The 27,285-nt window shown below is 44.8% G+C and overlaps 1 protein-coding gene across 1 annotated transcript in view; it reads left to right on the top strand.

The window, feature by feature from the left end:
* Window positions 1-26,613, top strand: part of KIF18A (kinesin family member 18A) — a 40,799-nt gene extending 14,186 nt beyond the window's left edge. The window contains exons 7-17 of the mRNA XM_075283599.1: window positions 71-145; window positions 822-931; window positions 6,354-6,516; window positions 8,417-8,581; window positions 9,695-9,816; window positions 11,449-11,687; window positions 12,015-12,110; window positions 22,136-22,577; window positions 24,084-24,188; window positions 24,813-24,925; window positions 26,471-26,613. Of these exons, the coding sequence (XP_075139700.1) occupies window positions 71-145; window positions 822-931; window positions 6,354-6,516; window positions 8,417-8,581; window positions 9,695-9,816; window positions 11,449-11,687; window positions 12,015-12,110; window positions 22,136-22,577; window positions 24,084-24,188; window positions 24,813-24,925; window positions 26,471-26,613 (1,773 nt within the window). The remainder of the gene's footprint in view (window positions 1-70; window positions 146-821; window positions 932-6,353; window positions 6,517-8,416; window positions 8,582-9,694; window positions 9,817-11,448; window positions 11,688-12,014; window positions 12,111-22,135; window positions 22,578-24,083; window positions 24,189-24,812; window positions 24,926-26,470) is intronic.
* Window positions 26,614-27,285: the final 672 nt, after the last annotated feature.

The raw sequence follows: 27,285 nt of genomic DNA, 5'->3' as shown, positions 1-27,285 counted from the left end.
TCGTCTCTTTCATCGCTCGTACATAATTTAATTATTAAAGACCGAAATTTTCAATGTTGCTTATTACCAGGTGAAGAGTAATGTGGTGAGCCTGGACAGTCACATTAGTCAATACGCCAAGATCTGCGAGCAGCAGAAGAAAGAGGTAAGTTCGGGGGATACAATGATTGGCTTCTGTATGAATATAGTGTGATATCCCCCTCCTCTTATTTATTACACGGTCAGCTATTAGCTGGATGTAATACTACATTATGCCTGTAGTGGCCGCTGTGCCTATAATGAACAAGCAATGGCGACTTCTCCCATCCAAATCCAGTGCTGTTTAGTGGGAGCGAAGCCGCTGATCACTGTGGGGTTCCTCTCATATTAAAGGGATTATTTATGATCTGACACCATGACTGATGTGACCCCCACCGATTCTTAGATTGGGGCCCAAGTGCGCCAGACTGAGCATTCTCTAGGAGACGACCCAAGGTAACCAGGCACTATACTCCATCCCTGGCACTTCAGAATGAACGGCAGTGCGTATGCTTTAAGAAGGGGAAACCGGAGCCCCGTTTCTGGGATTGGTGGGGGGTCTCCGAATACTATTGGTAGGGAATAGGGTTGAGGGATCGGGAAAGATCGGATCCTGATCGGCGATCGAGCAAATTTCACGATCGGTATCGGCTGGAAAATTGATTGAAAATCAGATTTTGAAAAACGATCCTGAAATCTCGAGATCGGCTCAACCCTAGTAGGGAACAATGACTTGGTACAACCCTTTTTCATTTTATCTACGGGGATCCTATTTCCGTTTTTTTTGTTTGTTTGTTTTTTAGATCGCGATGCTGAAGGAGAAATTGAAGAACTACGAAGAGCAAAAGATCCCAGAGCAAAGCAAGCAGAACCAATTATCTGCCGAAAAGCAGCAACAGGCAGAAATTAAGAGGTATTTTCTATAGGTCAGAAGGTGCGGATAGAGATACGGCAGCTCGCGTTCTTATCAAGGTGGATTACCGTGTTTAAGGTTTTACACCTATTTGCAGGGGCTTAAGCTGCTGTTTACAGTGGGATAACATCAGTGGTCACGTCCAGGGGAGGCGATGGATTTGCAGGCTGGCCGTCCATCTCCTCCTCTGGAGTCTAAAGCAACAATGGAACTGACTCTCAACCTAAGCGCATTGGTCTTGTAGTTTAGCAAAGTCACTATAAAGGGTACAAGTAGATAAAAAATTTTGGTTTGGTTAAAGGGATTTGCCTGAGCTCATGAAAAACATAGAAACGTACCTCTAGGTGTCTTGCCAGGGATGGGACTTACAAGCAGTTACTTTTTGTTATTTTTATTATTTGGTCCGCTCCGTGCAGCTCAGTTGTTTTTATGCCGCCAGGGCTTGCTGCTTGATACAATGGCTGCAGCAGTCACGTACAATGTTACTGATATTGTGACTATGATGTGGGCAATATGGCACCTATCTGCAATGCCATAAGCAAGTAAGCAGGCATTGGCAGAAGCGGAGGAGAAGCGATGCTATGAGGTATTGTCTTTTGCAATTTATGCAAAGCGGTGGCGCCGTGGCCCCTAACCGCAACGTGAAAGGGATATGCGTACCAGATATAAGGCAGCGTATTTAATGTCTTGACTTGCAATCCAGATAAAACTTTAGGCCCCAGGTGCACAAACAAAGAGCGAAGGCAAAAAGACTTGTACTAATGCTGTAACAAGGACAACAGATACTAAAGCAGTACGTGTATGCGAGCAGTGCTATGAATGGATATATACTTGGAATGGCGACTGGTCCTTGCAAACCTGCTGGATTGGTTGGCACCAAGGACTAAAGATAAATATGACATAGATGTAGACCCTGAGCTGTACCACCCCCACATAGACTGACATACGCTCATACACAAACACGTTGTGTGGGCTGGCTGCGTACACTTATTCTTCTCCAAATGAGATGTACCTACAATGCAGCATGCTTTTATATGGAAGAAGAGGAAAGCGCACTACAGTATGCTTCACGTATGTCCCTTATTATATACATCTGCATTTAAAGGGGTTGTCCGTCCCCAGATGCCTATTTTACACTGATAGGTCCTCAGTATATAATCTGTCAGGGTCGACAACCAGACCCCGCACAGATCAGCTGGTCCGAGTGGCCTCAGCAGTAGCAGTGGACTTGGGAGAAGCGGCTCTGATTAAAGTAATAGGTTCTTCGCTGCAGGGTCCCGATGCCGCCATACTGTGGGCTGCTGCGCTGAACCTATTACTGGACTAGGAGCTGAGCCTCTTCCCCTCCCCGTCCGCTGCACCTGCTGATCTGTGTTGAATCCAGGTGTCCACCGACACATCACATAATGATGGCCGAGCCTATGAACTGGTCATTGGCATGAAATATACATTTGTGGTCTGTCAACCCCTTTAACCACTTCAGTACCGGCCAGTTTGTGGTCCAGGACCAGACACATTTTAGGTTTATTTTGTCTGTGCGGTTTGGAGGTCTGTAAAATTTTTCTCGTATGTCTCAGTCAACTAATTTTTGCGTCTTTTTTCGGGGACACATACGGCTTTATTTTTAGGTTATTTTTATTTTGAAATGTGTTTATAATTTTTTTTTATATCCAGGAAAATATAAACAAAATAGGAGGGAAATTGTGTCTGGTTTTCAATTTATTTATTTTTTTTGTTTTTATTTAATAACACAAAGTGTCACTGAAAAACTTTATAATATAGTTTTTCCTCTTTGTTACGGTAATTTTTATTTGTATGGTGTCGTCGGGGGTGGGGCCATAACCTTTAATAACGGCGTTTTATTAGCGTATTATTATTATTATTTTATTTACATTTTTTTAAAACTTTTTTTTTTTTTTTTCAGATGGTGTCCCCATAAGGTAATAAGAGACCTTTGGGTACATCTGATCACTTATTTTTTTTGTACTTGAGGCTGATTTCTCCTATAACTGGGGCTGGTACATTTCACCCCAGTTGCAGGAGAAATACAGACTCCTGCACACTGTATACACAGCTTACTGAGCTGAACTGGGGTCCTGTAGGACCCCGCAGCTTTTGCAAGACTCTGCTACCGGTGGATCATGTGTATACACAGCGATCGAGATAGCAGGGGAGGTAATAAATCTTCCCTGCCATCTCTCTGGGAGCTCCGGCTGAAGTTACAGCCGGCTCCCATTGAAAGCGGCTGCACGATCTCCGTGCAGCTGCTGTGTTCTGACTGGACGTACAGGTACGTCCTGTCAGAACAAGGCAACCACTTCCCGGACGTATAAAGTCTATGGGCGGTCCGGGTGGTTAATATCTAAAATGTCAGTGACCGGGCCAACCATCTTTATGCAACGCTGTGAAATATGTCGGCACTATAGAATCTCCAGCAAAATAACATTACACAGCGGTAACCTATTCTGGGATGGGCTACACAGATTGTAAACGGGGGTCCCTATTCATTGTCTCTCTGATTCATTCTCGCCTCGACTACTGTAACTCCTTACTAATCGGTCTTCCCCTCACTAAATTCTCCCCTCTACAATCTATTCTGAATGCAGCGGCCAGGCTCATCTACCAGGCTAGACGCTCCAGCGATGCCTCAGGTCTGTGCCAGTCACTACATTGGCTGCCTATTCAATATAGAATAAAATATAAAGTTCTCCCCCTCCCCCACAAGGCTCTCCATAATGCCGCACCTCCCTATATTTCCTCCGTCATCTCTATCTACCGCCCAACCCGTGTTCTCCACTCACTCAATGACCTAACACTTACATCCTCTATTATCAGAACCTCCCCCGCTCGTATACAAGACTTCTCCCGAGCTGCACCACTTCTCTGGAATGCTCTACCCCGGACAATCAGATTAACTCCCAATTTCTACAGTTTCAAACGCAAACTAAAGACGCATCTTATCAGACAGGCCTATCACAATGTCTAACGTAAACCCTTAACCCTCCTCTGTCCCCGCCCCCACATTACCCCACATGATATGATGTCATCTCAGGGTAACTTTCTGTCCAAGCTCCATCCACATGTTAAAGGACACGACTGTCAACGGCTCACAAAGTTTTATGTTTGTGTAATGACAGTCACCTCTATTACAGAAGTGTCTGACCCCTGTATAAGCAATATCGCCCCTGCTACCTCTTGTGTCACCCCCTCTACCTCATAGACTGTAAGCTCTTGCGAGCTGGGCCCTCAGTCCCATTGTGTGAAATGACTTTCTTTTTAATGTATCTTTCTGTCTGTATTTGAACCCTACAAATTGTACAGCGCTGCGGAATATGTTGGCGCTATAGAAATAAAATGTATTATTATTTATTAAGGGGGGGGGGCGCACACTGTGCTTTCCGCATACCCATAGGGCCAGTGCCATAAGAAGCCAATGGATGGGAGTGAAAGGGAGCACGTAGCAGAATAAAATCTCATCCTATCCCTTTAAACACTTGGCTTTGAGTCGTCTGCTGTACCCTCATGACGTTTTTGTATAGAGCTAAATATAGTGCATGTAATATTAGACGTGTATTTGAAATATAGGATGACAGTCTTTTTATAGCCGTATCCCCTTAAACGTGATGTCATCGGTAGATTGACTCTGGCACAGAATACACTTAACACAAGCTTTCCGCAAGCTGTAGACTCTTCTGTATTAAAAATTTAGCAGAACAGCATCACCATCCACGTAAGAGGGAATGCACTGAGAATTACAGGAACCGTCTACAACTTTCATTAAAACCTACTGTTGCGCATTAGCAGAGCGGCACAGCTGGGGTCTGAGCTCTTCACATGTGTCCCCAGGCTTAGAACCAACACAAGGCGCTGCCTCTCTCCATTCTGAATAGTCATCTCTTCTCTTCCCAGGAAGGTTATTTAAAAATAAAACTACAATAAGAAGCTGTGGATTTCCTGCCCGCTGTTAAGTTCACGTGTGCAATGTACTTACACATTAATGTAGTGAGCACCACCAGCACTCCCTTCACAGTTCTTATTAAGGGTTAGTTCACATCTGTGTTCGTCCAGCGCTTTCGGCCGTTATAGACAATAGAGTCCACCAGGCTCCATAGGTGACCGCTGTTTTTGTGGTCCGCCTCTCTATTGTTCTGATCTTAGCACAGGTGAATCCATTGTAAGATTGTCACTGTAAGGGCTAGTTGGCACGGGACCGCGTCAGAATAGGACCAAAATGCGCTTCCCGCTCCGGAGTAGGCCCAAATCAATTGGCCTAATCTGGAGGATGCTGTCGCGAGGCAGACGCCGGGGCTGACTCAGCCGCAGAATCCACCTGAAGAAAGGGCAGCTCGCTTCTTCTTTGCGTGAGCAGAAACACAAAATCTGCCCCTCTTTGCCCCGTGTGAACAAGCCCTTACTGAGCCCTTGTATTATTTAGCGTTTTTCTACCTGTCCTTGGTTCTTCTCCCTGAGCTTGTGAATGGGGCTGTACATTATACACAGTAAGTAGAGGAGAGTCTGCTCCTGACTTCTTCCCTGCCTCGGGATCTTGCAGGACATCTTTAGAGAAGAACTGACCTGGATGGATGGGAATAAAGAACTTGGGATGAGACAGTTTTACTTAGCTGCAGCATCAACCTAAGCCTTGGTCTCTGCTTATTTCTCCTTCACCATCTGCTCATTCCTGTCCTCTGCTCTCCATAGACTTCTATAGACCTGTATAATCTGATACCTATGACCTCGAGATGAATATATCAGAGATTTTAGAGTTGCAGGGGAAGGGGGTCGCCTTAAAAATGCATTGGTTTCTGCTTCTCTTTTCTCCACTCCTGCTTACTCCTCCCTCTCCATAGACTTCTATAAACCTGTATAATCTGATACCAATAACCTGCAGTCCATCTCAAGATGGACGTAACAGAGATTTTAGAGTTGCAGGGGAAAGGGGTTGCCTTAAAGATGAATATTGGTTTCTTCTTCTCTTCTCTCCACTTCAACTCGTGCTTACTCCTCCCTCTCCATAGACTACTATAGACCTATATAATCTGATACCTATGACCTCTAGATGAATATAACAGAGATTTTAGAGTTGCAGGGTAAGGGGGTCGCCTTAAAATGCATTGGTTTCTGCTTCTCTTCCCTCCACTCCTGCTTACTCCTCCCTCTCCATAGACTTCTATAGACTTGTGTAATCTTATACATGTGACCTGCAGTTCTTCCTGGGACTGATATAGCAGACATTTTAAATTGAAAGTCAGTTTAGCGGGGAAAGGGTGATAAGAGGTGAAAGAAGCATTTTTCTATCACCACCTATATCAGAAAGTTTCTCGTATCTGCCTGTGCTATTCATTTCTTCCGCAGCGAGCAATAACACTTGAGTTTCCGCTACGTGAGGCCCTTACCCTTAAGCCTAATTTCTCCTTCGCAGGTGCCAAGAGCTTCTCCAATACATTTTCACCAACCGAGAAGAGATCCGGACGGAGTTCTGCAACTTGGAGCTGCGTCTGGAGCAGACCGAGCTAAAGGCCATCTACCAGCGGCAGTACCACGAGCAGATCCAGATGATGTGTTCCCAGGAGCAGGCGTTAAAGGTGAGTCCTTCAGACGTGAATGTCATGACGTCGTCGTGCGACTTCTCCACCTGCCAAGTTCTGCAAGCCTCTGCGAAATTAAAAATGTCAGAAGGCTTAAACCTGATTAAATGCCATATGGTTTTAACTTTGCGGCGTCTCCCCTTGTGCGCGGCGACGACGGTTTAAGGGAAATACATTTACAAAAAAAAGATTACGTACCCTCCATGGAAGCGCAGGGAGGTTTTCACGGTTTGCTTTCAGCGGACATATGGTTGGCATCTCTGAACTGCCTTAATTCTTGAAAGTTTCGCTACAGAGCTCAGAATTGGTGAGACGACCATATGGCGGTCTATTCGATTTTGAATGTTCACAATTTCAAGCACCTATTATTAAAATGAAAGGCGGAATCTTCCGGACGTGAAGTAAGAACAGTACGAGGCTGGATACTTGTTATTATCCTCGAGGTTTGCTCGGCAGCTGTTTCCAGTTATTACGTTTTGTAATCTGGACCTGAGAGGACGACAAAGTAACTCTGGAGACGAGAGATCTGTGACGGCCGGGCGATCAATAAGACTCCAGAACTTAGAGGAGACGTGAATCATCAAGCCCGTCTATTCCATGATATAACTGAGAAATAACAACATACAGGGCGGGAGATGTCCGGTGTCCTCGTCAGGGCTCCCGGGCCACTAACTATAGGGCCGGCCTTTGTATCTGTCATTGTACAATCGTATGTCCCATAGATTGCAATGTCATCGCTGGTGCAAATATTCTTTTTTAAAAAAAAAAAAAGTAAAAAAACATACAAAAATTTGAATCCCCCCAATAAGTACTTAGTACTCCGGCGAAAAATACGTCTTAAAATTAAGAGGAACGTTTTTACTCTTCAGCAACAAACTGAAGTGCGACGTCTGATACATTTGCAAATTTTGTGAAGGTTTTTAAAGGGATTCTACCACTAAAGCAACATTTTTTTCTAATTACCACGTCGGAATAGCCTTAAGAAAGCCTATTCGTCTCCTGCCTTGCTCAGTCGCCTCCGGCCCGACGTTTTTTACTGGTATGCAAACGAGTTCTCTCGCAGCAATGGGGGCGGGCTCAGCGCTCAAACGGCAATGGAGGAGTCCCCATTGCTGCTAGAGAACTTTCTCCAGCGACGACGCCATCTTCAGCTGCAACCGCCTCTTCTGTCTGGGTCAAACTGCGATGCCTGTGCTTTTGGCTCTGCCGGTGAGACACCAGCAGAGCGGAGTGCGCATGCTGGCCGGCAGCCATTTTTGGGAGGCCACTCCTGTATTGAACTACAAGAGCGGCCTCCCAAAAATGGGCACCGGCCGGCATGCGCAGTCGCCTCTACTGGTGTCTCACTGGCAGAGCCGACTGTGCAGGTGTCGGAGTCGACCCAGACGCAAGACAACGAGAGAAGGGGAGGATGCAGGATTGCCCTTTCAGCGCTGGGGCCCGCCCCCATTGTTACAGGAGAACTCATTTGCATACCGGTAAAAACTGGTATTTCTACGGAAGGACAGGCCGGAGGCGACTGAGAAATGTAGGAGACGAATAGGCTTTCTTAAGGCTAGTCCAATGTGGTAATTAGAAAAAATGTTGGTTTAGTGGTAGAATCCCCTTAAATTTTTTTTTTTTTTTTTTTTTTTTTTTTTTTAACGATAAACATGTGCTTGTGCATTTAGTATTATAGATGTTGTGAACAGGGTGTCACTATGGGGGGTGCACCGTTTGCAGTCCCATCGGGGTGAAGGCATTATAGACCACCCAGTAGGTTCCCCAAATATGCAGACTGGTACTATGAAACACATGATAGCGGGAAGAAAGGGGGAGCATCGCTTTACATTGTTGGTACTTGTATTTTTTTTCCGGAAACGCCTTGTCTCCCAGTCTAACGGAATCTGTTTTGTAGGCAACACTGAAGAGGGATCACAGACTTGACGCTTTGAAGACCAAACAGGCCATTATACAGAAGAGGAAGCACGAGGAGATGAAACGTTTCGAGGAGAACACAAACTGGCTCCGTCGTCTGGAAAACGAGATGAAGTTGCTGGGTCCGGACAAGCAGATCCCAATGGTAATGGACTGTCTGTATTCTTGTGACTGTACATGTCACGTGTCGTCCTCTCTGAGCAGTGCTGTGTTCATATACACTTTAGAGTAAAGGGATTTCACATGTATAGTACTGACATCCTATCCTTAGGTCAGCCATAGAAGACCAGTGGGGGCCGACATCTTTGATAAGACAAGCCCCGCGACCTCTTTCCTACTTCCCAAGCACAGCCTTGACTATTGTGTGGTGATTGGGATTGCAGTTTGGCCCCATTGACTGGCATGTGTCTGACCTGCCTATGACCAATGAACATGACCTCACATGGTCTTGTGGAGATGATTAGAGATGAGCGAGTACTGTTCGGATCAGCCGATCCGAACAGCACGCTCGCATAGAAATGAATGGACGTAGCCGGCACGTGGGGGGTTAAATGGCCGGCCGCCGTCAAAGCGGAAGTACCAGGTGCATCCATTCATTTCTATGGAGCGTGCTGTTCGGATCTGCTGATCCCAACAGAACTCGCTCATCTCTAGAGATGATCTACTACCAGAAGAGTCAGACACCAACCTATTCTCCTCTCCCCAACCACGTGGACCCTGATGGGCTGAGCGACATAGTTGTCTGCAACGTCTGTGGCCTTCTCTGGGTTTAGCTTTTGTATCTTTTTATCAAGCCTTTACAATATTACAGAACGTTTCACTCTACAAGGTCTCGTCACATTTCCAAATCTCTATTCCAACGCTTTTTACCAAAAAAGTCTTTTTTCTTTCAAGGCCTCAAACAGGCGAGAGGCGACCGTCCAACCGCACCAGTTTAGAATATTGTCATATTTCTATTTTAAGTTAATTTCCGATGGATTTTGATTCTTCACAGATTTCACTTGTTAATATTTCATAAGCTTCTCTCGCAGAGTAGCCATGATCCTTTTCTATAAATAGCTCCGGTGACATTTTCATTAATAATTTATCCCCTACCAGTAGTTAATTGTAAGAGGCCTAGAAATAAGTTGGGCCTTTCATAACCTCTCCCTGATACGTCCACCTGGAAGTTGATGTATGCGTTGCTTCGGTCTACATACACACACACACTCTACTTTTTTTTTAGATTTTTATTTTTTTCTATTTTTTTCTGTTTCAGGAGCTTTCCAATGATTTGCAGCGTCACCACTTAAGACTGGAAGTAAAAGATTTAAAAGCTCAGATCGAGCACATGAACCTGCTTGTGTCTCTCCAGGAACGAGAATATAGATACAGTGAAAAGTAGGTGACGATGGGTTTGCATTTTTGATTCTTTTCAAGGGGGGGCCTTTGATGTCCTCCTGCACGTGCGGTTTTATAGAGCACTAGAAAGCAGACAGTGCACTGAATTCAGCGGCTTTCCCGTTATGTGCCCCCGGGGCTGTGAGGAACGCTCCCCCTGACAGTACTAGCCCATAGCCGTGGACTGGCGGTATATAAAACCACAGGTGTGTGAGGACAGGAAAGGCCCTCTTTAGGGGTGAGCGATCGGGAAAGATCGGATCCCAATCGGCGATCGAGCAAATTTCACGATTGGGATGGGCTGTAAAATGATCGGAAATCGAATGTTAAAATCAATCCTGAAATCTCAAGATCGACTCAACCCTAGACCTCTTTAAAGGGATGGTCTAAGAATTAGGAATTTTTGAGGAATTTTCCTTAGGCCATTCCTCCCGCACTGATCGGCTGAAGTCAATGGGAGCAGAAGTGGCATCTGGCTACTACTATGTAGGGAATAGAGCCGTCTGCTTCCGGCCCTGTGTTGTATGTAATAGAGGGAAGCAGCTACATGCAGCTCGTCGGTGCAGGAGCTGTCAATCCGAAATCTAGGATAGGCCATGAGTTCGTAATTCTTGGACAGTCCCCTTTAAAAAAAAAAAAAATTATAAATATATACATATATATAAATAATTTATTTTATTTTATTTTTTTATCATATAGAGGTTGTCTGGCCAATGAAAATTTTTGAAAATAATAGTAAAATAATCCATTTTATTCCTATAGCGCCAACATATTCCGCAGCGCTGTACAATTTGTAGGGTTCAAGTACAGACAATAAAGATACATTACAGAGCAATAGTCAGTTCATACAATGAGACTGAGGGCCCTGCTTGCAAGAGCTTACAATCTATGAGGCAGAGGGGGTGACACAAGAGGTAGATAAAGCCATACTTACTTCACTGAACATTCACCTGCAGCGCCACCACAGGGGAAGTTAATCATTACATGGTATACATTGATAATCACTGGGACTTGCACTTGTAGCCGGCCCGTTGTTGAATGGCAAGGACGGGCCATGGATGACATCTGTGTGTCACACTTGTCCCTCCTCAGTGAGCCCAGGCTGCAAAATGGGCAGGAATCCCTCCTGAGCTTTGCATCAGGTTCACAGGCCAGCGAAAATTCACGGCATAGAAATGAATGGGTCTATGTGTTATCTGGGAAAAACATGGCTGTCGATACACACTGTTGTGTGCACAAGTCCTTGGACTGCTTTTTGCACCTGGAGTGTAGTATATACTCAGTTTTGTGCATACTTTATGTACGACCAGTGCTCCTTATACTAGGCCTTATCTGAGGAGGGGACACTTACCTGGCATATCCTCCCAAGGAGCACAGTATTGACTTGCTGCCCATAGGGGGGGTCTATCAATGTCAGATAAGTGGGAGACCGGCCCGTGGCCCCTGCTGATCAGCAGAATAAGAGGCAGCAGTGATCGCCTGGCTCTACTTCCCTTTTCACCGGGGTTGCCAAAAGTTAGACCTCCATCCTGATACTGACAGCCGAGTGAAAAATCCTCTGCCTGACACCCAGTATTCTTACATTTATGGTTTTGTGTTTTACTGATGACTTTTTCCTTTTTGTTCCTCTAGGTTGCTCAACACCTTCCTGCCTGCCTTCCGAAAGCAATATGAACTATTACAACAGGCCGGATTAGCAGACACCGTCGTCGAGTCGGACTTCCAAGAGCTCAAGCACTTGGTTCAGAGAGAGAAGGCCGTTGTCTGGGCCGACCAGACCATTGTCGAAGATCTCAATAGAACTGATTTACCGGATATGTCCTCCATATTGTCCTTTCCTCATCTGTCACACACACAGACCACTCCATGCTGTAAGTTCATGTTTTTGCATTGCCGTTTGATTGATATACCTTATATACGGCTTCCAGGTCATTGGTTCGGGGTTCGAGTGTTTGGACGCCAGATAGATGATCACTTCGGTGGTACCTGGAACTGCAGCCCCTCTCCCATTCTCTGTAGTAGGAGCAGGTCTGTACCGTGTATGGGTGGGGTCCAGATACCCCTGACCCATCTTGTGGATAGAGTATCAGTATTACTATTATTATTAATTACTCATCAATAAGGACAAATTAATTTTACAGTATTAAGATTCTCAGTCTATACAACTGTGATGTAAGAAAGTCGTCTTCTTCTCGTAGGCGGAGAGAAACCAGACCCTAAACTTCAGTCCGCAAGCAGCGAAGTCCCGAATGAAAGCGCCGTGTCAGCTGTCAAGCCTTGGAGCGGACAAGAAAGTAAGTGTATTCTTCTGAATATCCTCGACACAGCCGCATCCTCATCCCCTCAGCGCTCCTTGTCTCCCGCTATCTCTTGTAGCAGTTCTGAATATATCATTAGTACTTGAGAGAGTCTGAATTATTTTTGATTTGGTTCTTGTGTCTACCTGGGAAATGAAATTTAACATCTGCAAGATCAGGAAGTAGAAATGCAAGTCATCGTCATAGAGAAAGTTCCAGAAAGAACGAGATATTAAACTGCTTTAGACCTATTATGTAGATTTATATACCGAATGATAGTAATGGGACACTGGGGAGGGGTGTTTGTTATAATAGACTTATGAAGTCGTCTTGGCGTGTGCATATGTACATTTTAATTTGACTATCAAAAAATTTGTGCATATATATATATACAGTGTATATATAAATATATATTATATATAGTGTATATATATATATAGTGTGTGTATATATATATATAGGGGACCATCCTGTAAAATCATATAGTGCATGGTTATTTAATGCACAGAAGCATATGGTGTCGTGTATTTATACAATACTATACATCACAGGTATACTAACAAGCACACTTTGTTGCTTACATTGCATCGTCCACTAATCTACTGACCACTAAATGGGACAAATTTTCAATGCCCTTAATAGTTATTACTAAGTGCAGGGGATGCAAATGTAGAGAGCAGTGTGAACGGTGAATGTTGTATTTTCTTGATTGCAACTTGACTCAACTTAGGGTGGGTTCACACCTGCACCCGGTGTCCGCTTTCAGGTTCCCATCTTCTGCCTGGACAGGAGACGGAAAGCAGCGGTCAGTTTTGCAAAGTGTCTGCCCGTGAGCGTCTTCTGGTCTCTGTGGCAAAACTGGGGTTTTTTGGGTTTTTTTTAACCAGACACAAAGCTGGTTAAAAAAACAGACAGCTTTGTCCCAAAAACCGCAAAACGCTCATGGGCAGACACTGTCTACCGGGTTTCCATCTCCTGTCAGCAGAAGACAGAAACCTGAAAGCGGAGACCGGGGCGCCGATGTGAACCCACCCTCAGTGTAAATTGCACAAACTGGGACACATCTAGTTTTAGACTGGATTTTTCTGATTCGCCCGTCCATTATGACCACTACTAGTTTCTATACATGTAATTCTGCCAGGAGTAGCTTACACTCAGTATGATCTATGAAAAGCTGCAGATTCCTCTCTGTGCAGTGTACAGGCAGGGAAATGTGTGTATAGACTGTATCCCATCTTGACTCAGTCGGTTTCTAAACTTCGGAACTTCCCTAGTAACAGGGAGAGAACAGCAAGTTAGCAAATTACCCAATGGCAGAAACTACAAGAGTTTGAAATAAAGTGCATTACATTTTGGGTCTGAATCACATGATCTGTTAAATGAGAATAAGATGTGCGGAAAGTTCTGAACCATTTTAGTGTTCCAAATTGCATCAAAATTAGACTTGTGGCTCGGAATGAACCAACTAATAGGTTGTACAAACTTGGACCAGATTTATCATCAGGACCATCAGGTTTATCATCCAGCGTGGGGCACATTCTCACACGGCCTATCTCTAACTACTAGTCTAATCTTTGTGTGTCCCCCGTGGATATTACACATGGATTTCATTGTAAGGGAGACGCTATCAGCCGTGCAACCCGAAACCCAAAGATCTAAATCTCAGGAAGATATAATAACCCGCTGACAAGAAGCCTCGCAACAAAACGGTAACCCGGGCTCCGTCATGTTCAATCCATGACAAATCTCACTGCTTTCCTGTTAGAAGAAAAAAAATTCCCATCCCCCCACCCCTAACCTTCACTTGAGTGTGAATGAAGATTTATATAGATCTAGTTGCACCTTCTGGGGAACCGGTTCTTGGTCCTAATCACTTCAAGATGTTGAAACGGAAGGTGGACTTTACACGGAAATTGCAAAGCCGTGGCCACCTGTGATACTCTGGTCATTAGTCCATATTTGCAGAGTCATATTTAATATCCAGTATAATTGTATGGATCTCACTTGTCAACAAGAGCCCTAAACCCTCGTGTACTTGGCTATTTCCCCCTTTCGTATTTTGGTGGATTTTGCACAATATGCACATTCGGAAACAGCTGATCTACAATTGTTTTCTTCCATAGCGACGCTTGTGCTGCTGCTTTTTGACTTAATGTCTTTAAAAACAAACAAAAAATGAGAATTTGTCCATTAAAATAAATAAATAAATTCCATAAATATAGTAGTATATGTAGTTAGTATATCTATATCTACCTGGGCGCTAGACAATAATCTTTTGGTAAGAGTTGTCACATGCAAAAAGTGCCTATAAAGCTTTTCTGTGAGCCTGGAGATTTGCATTTGCTATAGTTAAAGGGGTTGTCCAGGGTGGGCCATAAACAGGGGGGCAGCCGGCCCTCATACAGATCAGCTATTATAATGCACATAGCCGGGCGCTGTTACTGCAGCTCAGCTCCCATTGTTATCATCTGCTTTCTGCATTAGGGCAAGAGGATATAACAGACCTGCAGAAGATTTAACCGCTGTGTATGATTTCTATAAGACTCAGGAACATACAGAAAATAAATGGAAATTTATTATTTTTAATATTCTTTTATTTCATAAAAAATTCTGAATAAGACAAACATTAAAAATCCAGCCAAACCTTCTTTGGGGTATATCCAGGGCTGCGGAATCCTAGTCGGAAAAAAAGTTACCAACAGGGACTCCGCTTCTAAATAAAGTCATTATTTTTCATTCAATTCCACAGTTATTAATATTGTATCATTAGATGTAGAAGTTGTTACAAGTTTACTTTCCTCGGAATTCAATGGCTAAGTCCAAGTCTGTGCTTCGGCCTCCGGACTCCCCAGCCCCGGGTATAATCAATGAGTAACCATTAGAGATGAGTGAGTAGTACTCAATCGAGTAGGTATTCCATAGAATACTACGGTATTCGTACTCGATGGAATACTACTAGCTATTTGCAGTAAATATTCGATTCGGAACCAGCGTTGATTGGCCGAATGCTATACACTGTATAGCATTCGGCCAATCAATGCTGGTTCTGCGGCAGGCTCGTCCTTGCTAGTCGGGAGAGCTGGCAGCTTGCTGTTATGAGGGAGCTTACTTTTTCTCATAGGAATGAATTGATCAGCGTTGATTGGCCAGTGTACAGCATTCGGCCAATCAACACTGGTTCTGCCGGAGGCTCGTCTGTGAGGAGGCGGAGTCTAAGATCAGACCTCAAAGGAGACTGCTGTGGTCCGATCTTATACTCCGGCAGAACCAGCATTAATTGGCCGAATGCTGTAGATTGGCCTATCAACACTGATCAATTCATTCCTATGAGAAAAAGTAAGCTCCCTCGTAACAACAAGCTGCCAGCTCTCCTGACTAGCAAGTACGAGACTGCTGCAAAACCAGCGCTGATTTGCCGCAGGCCCTTCTTTGCTAGTCAGGAGAGCAGCAGCTTGCTGTTACGAGGGAGCTTACTTTTTATCAGCGCAACTGCAAGCGCTGTGCAGTTAAGGCGCACGGACCCCATAGACTATAATGGGATTTGATATTCGATCGAGTAGTCGAATATTGAGGCTCTACTCGAAATAAATATTGAATCTCGAATATTTCACTACTCGCTCATCTCTAGTCACCATCAGATGGATTCAGATCTCTTGTCTGTTATGTTGCGAGACGTCAGAATCTGCAGTCAACCTGTATTATCCACTAATAGCCATTATGATTGTTGTTCTGGAGTCCCACAAAACTAATTATTTTTTATGTAGGTGTCTCGTTTCTATGCAAAATGGTAATTGTTTTTCTATTCATCAAACGCAGCCATGAGGGAGTTTGCTAACTTGCATATCATAAAGCTAATCACTAGCAGTTTGTTTGTTTACTTCTTCTTTCTGGATTCCTTGTAAGTTTTGGTTAAAGCGTGGGCTGTCTTCTCCTGACAGAGAATCAGTACCGTGCGCTCTTAAAGCGGAACGGTCAGGAGATTCACCGGGGGAAACCTAAAACCCCACAAGCTCCCAGGTTACAGTTGGAACACATTTTGGAAAAAAAACGGGGAGAAGAGTCATCTGGGTGACTAAGGCATCATGCACACGACGCGTTTGCAGCCCAAGGCTCTGATGCTCCGTTCCATTTCAATATTTATAGAGCAGATCCATGAAAACGAAACGGAATCCCCCATTGAAATCAATGGAGTGTGCAAGGCTCTCGATTATCATCCAAGTGCATTCTGTTTAACATAAAAATCTGACCCCGCTTGGTCGTGTGCTTGAGCCCGAGGAATCGGCCTGTCGTGTCCGTATTCGGACTGATCGTATTGATATAATTTGATAACGTTCTGATAGATTTAATAATCTTTAATTCCTTGCCATGACCCATTTTTTCTGAGCTCATTGAAACCTAGGCATTCGGAGTAGGACGCAGGGAACGGCTGGACGCGACGCCGCACAAGAGGAGGCCTAGAAAAATCTAACAAGTCTTTTCCTTTTGAAATTAGGCTCTTCTGACCATGGTGCAGAAAGAGCGCCCCCGTTAGGTAGGCACGGTTAAAGGCTGGTTTTCTGTGTAGAGTTGGTTAAGTGCTAGGCCTTGTGCACACGACCACCACTTGTCCTGCCGTATGGTATCTACAGGGGGCGCCATATTCATCCCTTGAAATTATACTTTAAGGGGAGAAAATCCTAGTAATACAGCACACAATGTAGTATGCCTCAGATCTATTGTCACCTAGAAAAACAACTTGTGCCCCATATAGAGGTGCAGAGAGGTATAGGAGCACCATAGGACAGCAGTGTGCATGAGGCCTAATGATGTATATAGACTTACCTTAAATCAAATGTGCTTAAAGGGATATTCTGGGTGCTAATATTTTGATTCTGTGGACCTGGACCCCCCACAGATCAGCTGTTCTGGGTGCTTGAAGTTACTGCAGTGGAGGGGCGAGTGCTCCTATTCAGATAATGGAAGCAGTGATGCAGTTCCCCGGGGCCGAGGACCTATAGTGAATGGGTCTGCAACTCCGCTATTGTTACTGTTACTGCTCCATCCTCCACAACAGCTGATCTGTGCAGGATCTGGGTGTCAGACCCCATGGATCAGATATAGTATAAAACAAGCATTAGCTTGTCATGTTGTAATTCACATTACTACCATTGGGTGGCTGTACAGATACACAACCATGGATAGACCTCCCTGGACAGAGTATCCCAAAATTATTTGGTTGTCTCCTGTCACCCACAGGACATGTTGCCGTCGTATTCAGACAATTCTGGAACTGTTAGGGCTGATGGGTTATAGACAACATTAGGTGAAGTGGGACATCACTCCCATGATGGAATGGGTGGGGGGCTGGGAACTGTATGAGCCGCTGGGTCCTAGAGTCCACAGATCAGTTGCTCAGTTTATTTTAGGAGGTCGCCTTCTGAAACTGGGGTCTAATGTGTCAGCCCCAGGTACAAGGGAAATAAAGAAAGAGTAATGTTAACATGAATCCAAAGGTGTATTATGGCGACACAATGTAATAAAAAAAAATCACAGACTCTAACCCCAGAAGCGCACACGATACCTGTACGAAAAATTATCACGAGTGAGAGAAAAAAATTTAAAAAAATTCAAGAAATAATATTCAAAAATAAAAAAAATGCATAAAAATAAAGCCTTCTATATCATAAAACCTGCAAAAATTATTTGTATAACCCCAACCTTAAAAATATTGCAAAAAAAAAAAAAAAAGGACAAAACTGTACCCCCCAGGGAAAGTGGTGACAGGAAGGGGCTGCGGTTTATTATTGTAGTTTTTCTTCTAAAATTCCGTGACCTCCCATGAAAGTAAAAGCGGCAGTAACGTCTTCACCTTGCACCTTTGTCATGACGTTGGGGGGTTCCTGGTGCAGGGGTTTTATCCTAAAACCATCCATGTTTTTTTTTTTGCTGAGGTCAGTCCTGCAAATAACGATCCCGGGATCAGTCTGCACACGGCTCTCTAGCAGTCCCGGGGCTGGTGATGGGGAGCCGCCGGATGTCGTGACATTCCCACGATGACTCTTCTGAAACTTTTTTCCCCCGGTTTTTAACTCTTTCCCTTCCCAGTCGTTTGCATCGACAACACGCGCAGCTACATCGACGGCGCTAATATTTATTTCGTTTGCACAAATGTAGGTTACCACAGAGACCAGGAGTCTGAGATTCACCCACACGGCTCCTTTTGACATTACAGATAGGTAGCCATAGTTACTCCCGGCAGTCCTGCCTCTTTGTTGTAAAGATTTGCTGCATATATGAGTAATACTTGGCATGCGATGTCGCTGATTAATGGCCTTTGTTATCAAATTAGTGTTTGGCTTTTTCTTTTTTATTTTTTTTCTACTTTTTTTTTTGTGTGTATTTTCAATGCTGCATTCAAATGGAAATGGAAATGATCTGCTACATTGTTGCTGAAGCGTCGCAAGTTTTATTTTGGTTTTTGTTAATGTACTTGTGGGGTTTTTTTTTGTTTTTCTAGCTCCCATTCACATGTTTGAAAAGTTTATTTAGAAGAAAAAAAAATTCTGTGTTTGTCATTCTGCCTTTTGTTGCCTTTACCTTGCTTTTTCATTTTATTGATTATTTTTTGCAGAATTGACTATATTTTTTTTACAATGTTGATAAACTCACGGCCAAGAGCTGCACCATACACAAGCCAGTTTTGAAGGGTGCGAGTGACCCCCTCCCAGCCATACAATACAAAAAATACTGCTTCTTCAGATTTGCTATTCATAAGACGTCTGAGGCCTCATACATTTGGCTAAACCACTAGAAAGCACTTCCAACCCCGCACAACCAGGGGTTGCATTTGTCATCAGCCCTATGTGTCCAAGGCTCCACTGTACGGGGGTTTAGAATTAAATAGATGGTAGTAGGGAGGAGCTGGCATTCCCTTGAGAGCGGCTGATCCATTGTGATATAGGGAGCCCATGCATAGCCTAATACCATTTCCATTTGTCTCCAAGATTGCTATAAGGCAGTGATGGTGAACTTTTTAGAGACAGAGTGCTCAAACTGCAACCCAAAACCCACTAATTTATCACAAAGTGCTAACACGGCAATTTAACCTTAATAATGTGCGGGTCCACAATTGCACACAATTACAGACCTGCAAAATATGGTCATACGAATGGGGGTTATAGAGCTTTCTGCTCCACTGTGACCCTCACACAATCCAATCTGCTCCACAGTGGCCCCACACAGTATAATCTGCTCCATGGTGGCACCCACACAGTCCAATCTGCTCCATAGTGGCCCCCACACAGTATAATCTGCTCCACGGTGGCACCCACACAGTATAATCTGCTCCACGGTGGCCCCCACACAGTACAATCTGCTCCACGGATGGGTGCCCAAAGAGAGGGCTCTGAGTGCCACCTCTGGCACACGTGTCATAGGTTCGCCATCACGGCTATAGGGGCTGAGGTTGGGTTGAGAGACCAATGAGATTGCTCTAACACAACTTTATTGGGTATCTATTGTCTGATAGGGGTGTCTGTGTCTGCGGTTCCCTTTGCATGAATAGTAGCCTGGAATCTATATCTGTGTATTTCTGGATTTAGCTACATGGGGTGCGACGCCAACACGGTGACTCTACTCCCCTATTAGTTTCTTATGGGTTCACCAGTAATAGGAAGATACTGAGAGTGCCCTGCTCGATATTTTGGAGTTGACTGTTTTGCTGTGTGGTATTGGCTTTTTAATGTATTAAAGGGATTCTACCATTAAAATCACATTTTTTGAACGAACGGCTATTCTTCTCCTACCTTTCGATGTCTTCTCTGCGCCGCCGTTCCGTATATATCCCAGTTTTCGTCGGTATGCAAATGAGTTCTCTTGCAGCACTGGGGGCGGGCCTCAACGCTCAAATAGCACTGGGGGCATCCCCACTGCTGCCAGAGAACTCTCCAGCGCCGCCTCCATCTCCTTCAGGAACGGCCTCTCTGCGCGTCTTCTTCCAGGCGTTGGCTTCAAACTTGTAGGCCTGCGACAGAGCCGACTGCACATGCCCACAGGCCACAAGAAAATGGCCGCTTACACATGGGGCTACGTGCTGGAACTCAGACACGGCAAGCACTTAACTGTGAAACGCGGTCCGGTTTTTGGCCCCAAAACCAATGGCCTGTCCTTACGATGCGAGGTGTATACACGTGTGCGTCGAATGCAACACTTTTATGTAGCCCCGTTTTGGAGATTTTTCTTTAGGACGCAGGTCATTGAGTTTGGAGCCCAAACCCCCATAATCCTAAGTATATTCTGTTCCCTTTAAGACCGCGAGACTCTCCTCGCTCCATGTCCTTGCCTCCTACGAGCCTCGGACTGAAATCTTCTATTACTGACTTGCACAAGAGCCTGAAATCTGTTTCTGATCAAAACCTTGTTCTGCTCGGTGAAATATTATCTATTAAGTGACGGAAAAGCTGTAGGGTCTTAATTTCATTTTTATTTTTTTTGTGATCTATCTCATTTGAGACAAGTCTTGTTAGTGTTCACACAGAGCAGGCATTGAGGGGTCTTTTTAGTTACTTCCCATCACCTCAGAAATCATTCCCCCGACGTCCAATGTAACTCTTATTGTGCAGAATGTAGCCAGCCAATAACTTGTGGTCAAAGGGCAAAACACGAAGGTGAAACAAAGTTACTTACACAGGCAATCGTCTAACTTCTCATTATCGAAAATTCTCAGATTCTGACACTTTTTACCCCAAACAAGTCTATGGGATGTTTAATGTCACGAGACCAGAACCAGACGACAGAACAAAGGCAACCATTATAGGAAAGCCTGTCATGAAATAAACAGGGTATGGACAGATATAGAAATATTAGAACATAGACATTGTTATAGTGACCGTCCAGGCTCTGGCCATACATAGGAGACAACTGCCTGCTGACAGGTTCAACTTCTTGTTTAGTTAAAAGGATTTCCCATGAACATAACCACATTTTAACACTGTCTAAATGTTTAACATTTTCAAATATAATTTAAAGGGATCCTATCATTTAAACTCAATTTTTTTTCTGCCTATCACGTAGGAATAACCTTAAGAAAGTCAAATCTTCTCCTACCTTTAGATGTCTTCTCCGCGCTGCCGTTCGGTTAAAATCCCGTTTTTTGCCAGTATGCAAATGAGTTCTCTTGCAGCACTGGGGGCGGTGCCTGGCGATCAAACAGCACTGGGGGCGTCCCCAATGCTGCCAGAGAACTGTCCAGCGCCACCTCCATCTTCATCAGGAACGGCCTCTTCACGAGTCTTCTTCCGGCGGTGGCTTCTAACTTCTTGGCCTCGGGTAAAGCCGACTGCGCATGCCTGCCGGCCACAAGAAAATTGCCGCTTATACAGTATTGTCAGCGGCCATTTTCTTGTGGCCGGCGGGAATGCGCAGTTAGCTGCCCGAGGCCTAGAGGTTTGAAGACGCGTGGAGAAGATGGAGGCAGCGCTGGAGAGAGTTCTCTTGCAGCATTGGGGACGCCCCCAGTGCTGTTTGAGTGAGTACTGAGGACCGCCCCCAGTGCTGCGAGAGAACTCATATACATACTGGCGGAAAACGTGATTTTAACCGAACGGCGGCGCGGAGAAGACATCTAAAGGTAGGAGAAGAATAGACTTTCTTAAGGTTATTCCTACGTGGTAGGCATAAAAAAAATTAAGTTTAAATGATAGGATCCCTTTAACATTTTGCAGTTTTAAAGAGTTTCTCTCACCATCTTTGGTCTTGATCGGTCGTCAGTGGATCTGATCATGAATGTGTATGTGGCCAATTCCCTGATAATTATTGTTGGCGGTGGCGGATTATTAGTCTGTACTTTTTATATTCCTCGTGCTCTTGCTGTACCAGAAATAATCTCTCCATACCCTGGCGAGCAAGTGCTTGACTAGTATATAGTCTGAGGAGGCCGAAATACCAGGGGCGGGGTATAGCAGCCGCCAGGACCCATAAGGGGCACCATTGGTCAGACAGTCGCTTTAAAGCTTCAGTAACCGTTCTTCTTTCCTGTTCTATAGATGCCCCTTTAATAGCCATAAAGGAAAATCTTCCTCCAAAGCCAGTAGAAGTTGTTCTCCCTCTTAAGAGAACCAGAAGGAAACTTATGGATTCTCCACAAGATTCTCAAAATGTTGGAGCACCTCAAGTCACCAAAAGCAATAACGCAGAGGATTCCATCAGCGAGGAGCTCACCCCCATTGTGTACACCCCCGAAAGTATGAACAAAACCATCACCATTACTAAAGAGGTGGCGAATATCCCAAGTGTCAGACAGAATCTGGGAAGTGCCAGCGGCTTTATGGCTCACGACAAGGATATCCAGAAGTTAGGTTTCACGTTTAACTTAAAGGTGGGGCCTGAGCCCACGGATATGAACTCCACTGTTATACTCTCTGAGGGCAACCTAAACCCGGAGACACGTGGCACAGGGATCCAGCCTCCTACTAGCATGCTGCAAAGGTAACTGTCTTCAAGTAGATCCCTCCCAACCATGTCTGTATTTATCTCGTGCCTTCTCAATGCTGCTATATTAAAGGGAGTGTGTCGTCAGAACCAGCATATCACCCCAGCCCTGCAGATAGATAGGTTACTGTCACCAGAACCAGCATATCACCCCAGCCCTGCAGATAGATAGGTTACTGTCACCAGACCCAGCATATCACCCCAGTGTGCAGATAGATAGGTTACTGTCACCAGTACCAGCATATCACCCCAGCCCTGCAGATAGATAGGTTACTGTCACCAGAACCAGCATATCACCCCAGCCCTGCAGATAGATAGGTTACTGTCACCAGAACCAGCATATCACCCCAGCCCTGCAGATAGGTTATTGTCACCATACCCCAGTATATCACCCCAGCCCTGCAGATAGATAGGTTACTGTCACCAGAACCAGCATATCACTCCAGCCCTGCAGATAGATAGGTTACTGTCACCAGAACCAGCATATCACCCCAGCCCTGCAGATAGATAGGTTACTGTCACCAGAACCAGCATATCACCCCAGCCCTGCAGATAGGTTACTGTCACCAGACCCCAGTGTATCACCCCAGTCCTGCAGATAGATAGGTGTCACCAGAACCAGCATATTACCCCAGCCCTGCAGATAGATAGGTTACTGTCACCAGAACCAGCATATCACCCCAGTCCAGCAGATAGATAGGTTACTGTCACCAGAACCAGAATATCGCCCCAGCCACGCAGATAGATAGGTTACTGTCACCAGACCCAGCATATCACCCCAGCCACGCAGATAGATAGGTTAGTGTCACCAGAACCAGCATATCACCCCAGCCCTGCAGATAGATAGGTTACTGTCACCAGACCCAGCATATCACCCCAGCCCTGCAGATAGATAGGTTACTGTCACCAGAACCATCATATCACCCCAGCCCTGCAGATAGATAGGTTACTGTCACCAGAACCAGCATATCACCCCAGCCCTGCAGATAGATAGGTTACTGTCACCAGAACCAGCATATCACCCCAGTCCTGCAGATAGATAGGTTACTGTCACCAGAACCAGCATATCCCCCCATCCCTGCAGATAGATAGGTTACTGTCGTCAGAACCAGCATGTCACCCTAGTCCTGCATATGGAGAGATTCAGGTGACACCTATCAGTGTTTCCGCCTTGTGAACTTTGTGCCTCCATTTCAGTTTCTTGGCACAATGAAGGTGTTTGCAGTTTCGAACAGTGTTCGCTCATCTCTATTACCAGCCATGCCTTTGCATAATGACAGAAATAGTGACACCTTGACATTGAAGGCAGCGATTTACAAGGGAAAGGCACTGTAGGTCACTCATTAAGTTTCAAGCTAAATTTTACAGCATCTGGACAAAGAAATCTCTCTCCCAGAAGTTCGGCCATTCACTTCTGATGATGTGTTGGTCGTGACCATACCATGAATTTCTCATACTGTCTATGAGAACCTCCAAGTAATACGATCTATCTTATTCTCTCAGACTAGGACTTCCATCTTTATTGAGCAAGAATCTAGGAAAATTAGGTGAGAAGCCGTCCTACATGGCGATGACGTCCGCTGCCGAGAGAAAGAGAAAGTTATTAAGGTGAGATTTTATTTGGTTGTAGAAGTGGTCAGTAGTAGGAAATAACCGTATATCTTACGCCTTGTGTAATAAGGATGATATTGACTATCACATTGGTGTATCCTCACAAATATTTCATTTAACAGAGGTGAAAGAGGGATTAAAGGGGTTGTCCAAGATTTGGAGGATAACCCTTACCAATGGGATAGGGGGTAACTTCCTGATTAGTGGAAATTGGACCGCTGGGACCCCCGCCAATCCAGACAATAGGGGTCCTTTTCTCCCAGCCTGATGGATTGCATTGCCAGTCCATTGAGACACGAGATCTGTATTCTACTGTCTCGTAGAGAATGAATGCAGTGGCATGGTCGTGATCTGTGGGTGGGGGAACAGTAGTCGGACCACCACTCATCAGGAAGTTATTCCCTATCCTCAGTGCCATTCAAATATGTGAGGCTGAGCTGCAGTGCCAAGCACAGCCACAATACAATCTATGGCGCTGTAATCTGTAGGCAGTATAGAGACCTCAATAAACCAGGGTTACATTTCTGTACAACCCCTTTAAGTGACTCTCAAATGTATTCATTTACTCTGCTCTGATATTAATGACATTTATTTTTTTTTCTTTTTCTCGTGCATTTTCAGTCTTGCCACCGGCAGTGCCATGAAAGAGGAGAACGTTCTACTTCCTGTCCCGAAACGTGTAAAGCAGGACAACCCTGTCGACTGCAAAGCGCTGAGAGTGAAAAGGGCAGCGGGTGAGCTCCAAACCATAAATTATGACATTAATCTTTCACTTTTGACGGTGATGAAAGCCTGACATTTCCCAGTTATCATCAGTACCGCGCGTTCTTGCGATCAGTCATCGCAAATATTTTCTAACCGTGATATGTCCTTTATGATCAGATTTCACAGAATTCGCCTCTTAAATTCTGCAATTGGTTATCAGAGAAGACAAGAATAAAACAATGGAAATAATTAATTGTTTTCTCTAATAAAATATCGCTGCAGCAGTTTTACCAATTGCAGAATTTTAGTTTTACCTTTTGCTCCATGTGACTGTAGTAACAACTAAATCTGACGTAAGAAATAAAGGGACTGAGCTGCACGATACACAGGACATTTGTCATCCAAATCTACATGGGTATCAGGGATTAAATAGAGTAAGACCTGGGCACAATACTCAATGAAAACCAGACCCTGGCCTCAGCTACTACCTCACCCAATGTGCGTTTGGCAAACCCTTTAAAGGGAATCTGAACCTTTCCTGTCCTCCTATTGGTAAAAGGGAGTTATCCTGGAAACCTCTTTTATGGATTAGTAGTAGTAGTAGATAAAAATATGGAAAATTAAGAAAACGGCTTCACCAAAAATTCTTAAAGGGATCTTATCATTAAAAGTATTTTTTTTTTTACCCTAACATGCAGGAATAACCTTAAGAAAGGCTATTCTTCTCCTACCTTTAGATGTCTTCTCCAGGCCGCCGTTCGGTATATAATCCGGTTTTCTTCGGTATGCAAATGAGTTCTCTCGCAGCACTGCAGGTGTTCCTAATGCTGCCATAGAACTCTCCAGCGCCGCCTCCTTCTTCTTTAGGAACGGTTCTTCTTCCGGCGGTGGCTTCAAACTTCTAGGCCTCAGGCAAAGCCGACTGCACATGCCTGCCGGCCACAAGAAAATGGCTGCGTACAATACTGTGCAAGTGGCCATTTTTCTTGTGGCCAGCAGGCATGCACAGTCGGCTTGCCCGAGGCCTAGAAGTTTGAAGCCACCGCCGGAAGAAGACTCGTGAAGAGGCCGGCCTGTTCCTGAAGAAGATGGAGGCGGCGCTGGAGAGTTCTCTCTCAGCGTTGGGGACGCACCCAGTGCTTTTTGAGCGCTGGGGCCCGCCCCCAGTGCTGCGAGAGAACTCATTTGCATACCGACGAAAGTCGGATTACATACCTAACAGCGGTGCAGAGAAGACATCTAAAAGTAGAAGAAGATGTGTTAGGGACAAAAAAAAATTACTTTTAATGATAGGGGAATGGTAACACCCAATTTATCCTTAAATTTCTCGGAGGAACAACAACAAAAAAAAAAAAAAACGGCTCCAGAATAGTTTTTTCATTGCTAATAGAAGCCTTTACTAATCGTACATGTCCGCAACGCTTCGGCAGGGTCTCTGTAGAGCAGCAGATTTTGGGATATCCCTTTTACACTTGTCTCTACATCCGGTTGCAGATGGCTGCGAGCTGGATCTCACTTTATGTTTTGTGTCACCTCCTTCAAGTCTGGTTAAGGCCTCTTATTATTTTTTGTAGGATTATCAAAAAATAAGGACAGCATTGCACAAAGACGCCTGCCCAGGAGTATTTCGGAAGGAGCTTTACCCGGTGCGAAAAGAAAACCTTTCTCGTTCCTTGGATCATCTCAACAGCTTTTGCAAGCGGCAAAGAAAAAATAGCCTGGCACATCTGGAACGGATTCTCCACTCCAAGGACTAGAAGGCCTTGTCATGTCTTACATAAAATACATTTCATACTTTATACAGAAACTTTGAGTGACTTGTACAGTACAGATCCTAATCCGCCTCTTAATGGGTCGCTTTTTTTAAATTCCGTTTTAATAGTATCTTTCTTTACACCAGGCCGAGTCTGTGCGCTAGAAAAATACCGTAAGTTTGTAGAACCTCTCGCGTTCCTGTTCATGTCATTGGTTTCCAAAAGCTTTATTGTTTGCCTTAGGAAGTAGAAGGTAGGCTTAAAGGGATCCTATCATCAAGACGACATTTTTTCTAAGTACCACGTTGGAATAGCCTTAAGAAAGGCTATTCGTCTCCTACCTTTCGTCGTCTTCTCCACGCCGCCGTTCGCCAACAATCCCGGTTTCTTTCGGTATGCAAATTAGCTCTCTCACAGCACTGGGGGCGGCCCCAATGCTGCGAGAGAACTCTCTCCAGCGCTGCCTCCATCTTTGTCAGGTACGGCCTCTTCATTCTCTTTTTCCGGCGGTGTCTTCTTACTTCTAGGCCTCGGCAGAGCAGACTGCGCATGCCACAGGCCCCGAGAAATTTGCCGCTTTCAATACTATGCAAGCGGCCATTTTCTCGTGGCCTATGGGCATGCGCAGTCTGCTC

This window comes from Leptodactylus fuscus, chromosome 7 (genome assembly GCF_031893055.1).
Source record: "Leptodactylus fuscus isolate aLepFus1 chromosome 7, aLepFus1.hap2, whole genome shotgun sequence".
In the NCBI taxonomy this organism is placed as follows: Eukaryota; Metazoa; Chordata; class Amphibia; order Anura; family Leptodactylidae; genus Leptodactylus; species Leptodactylus fuscus.
Note: the sequence above shows the minus strand (reverse complement) of the source record. Positions and strands in the feature narration are given on the sequence as shown.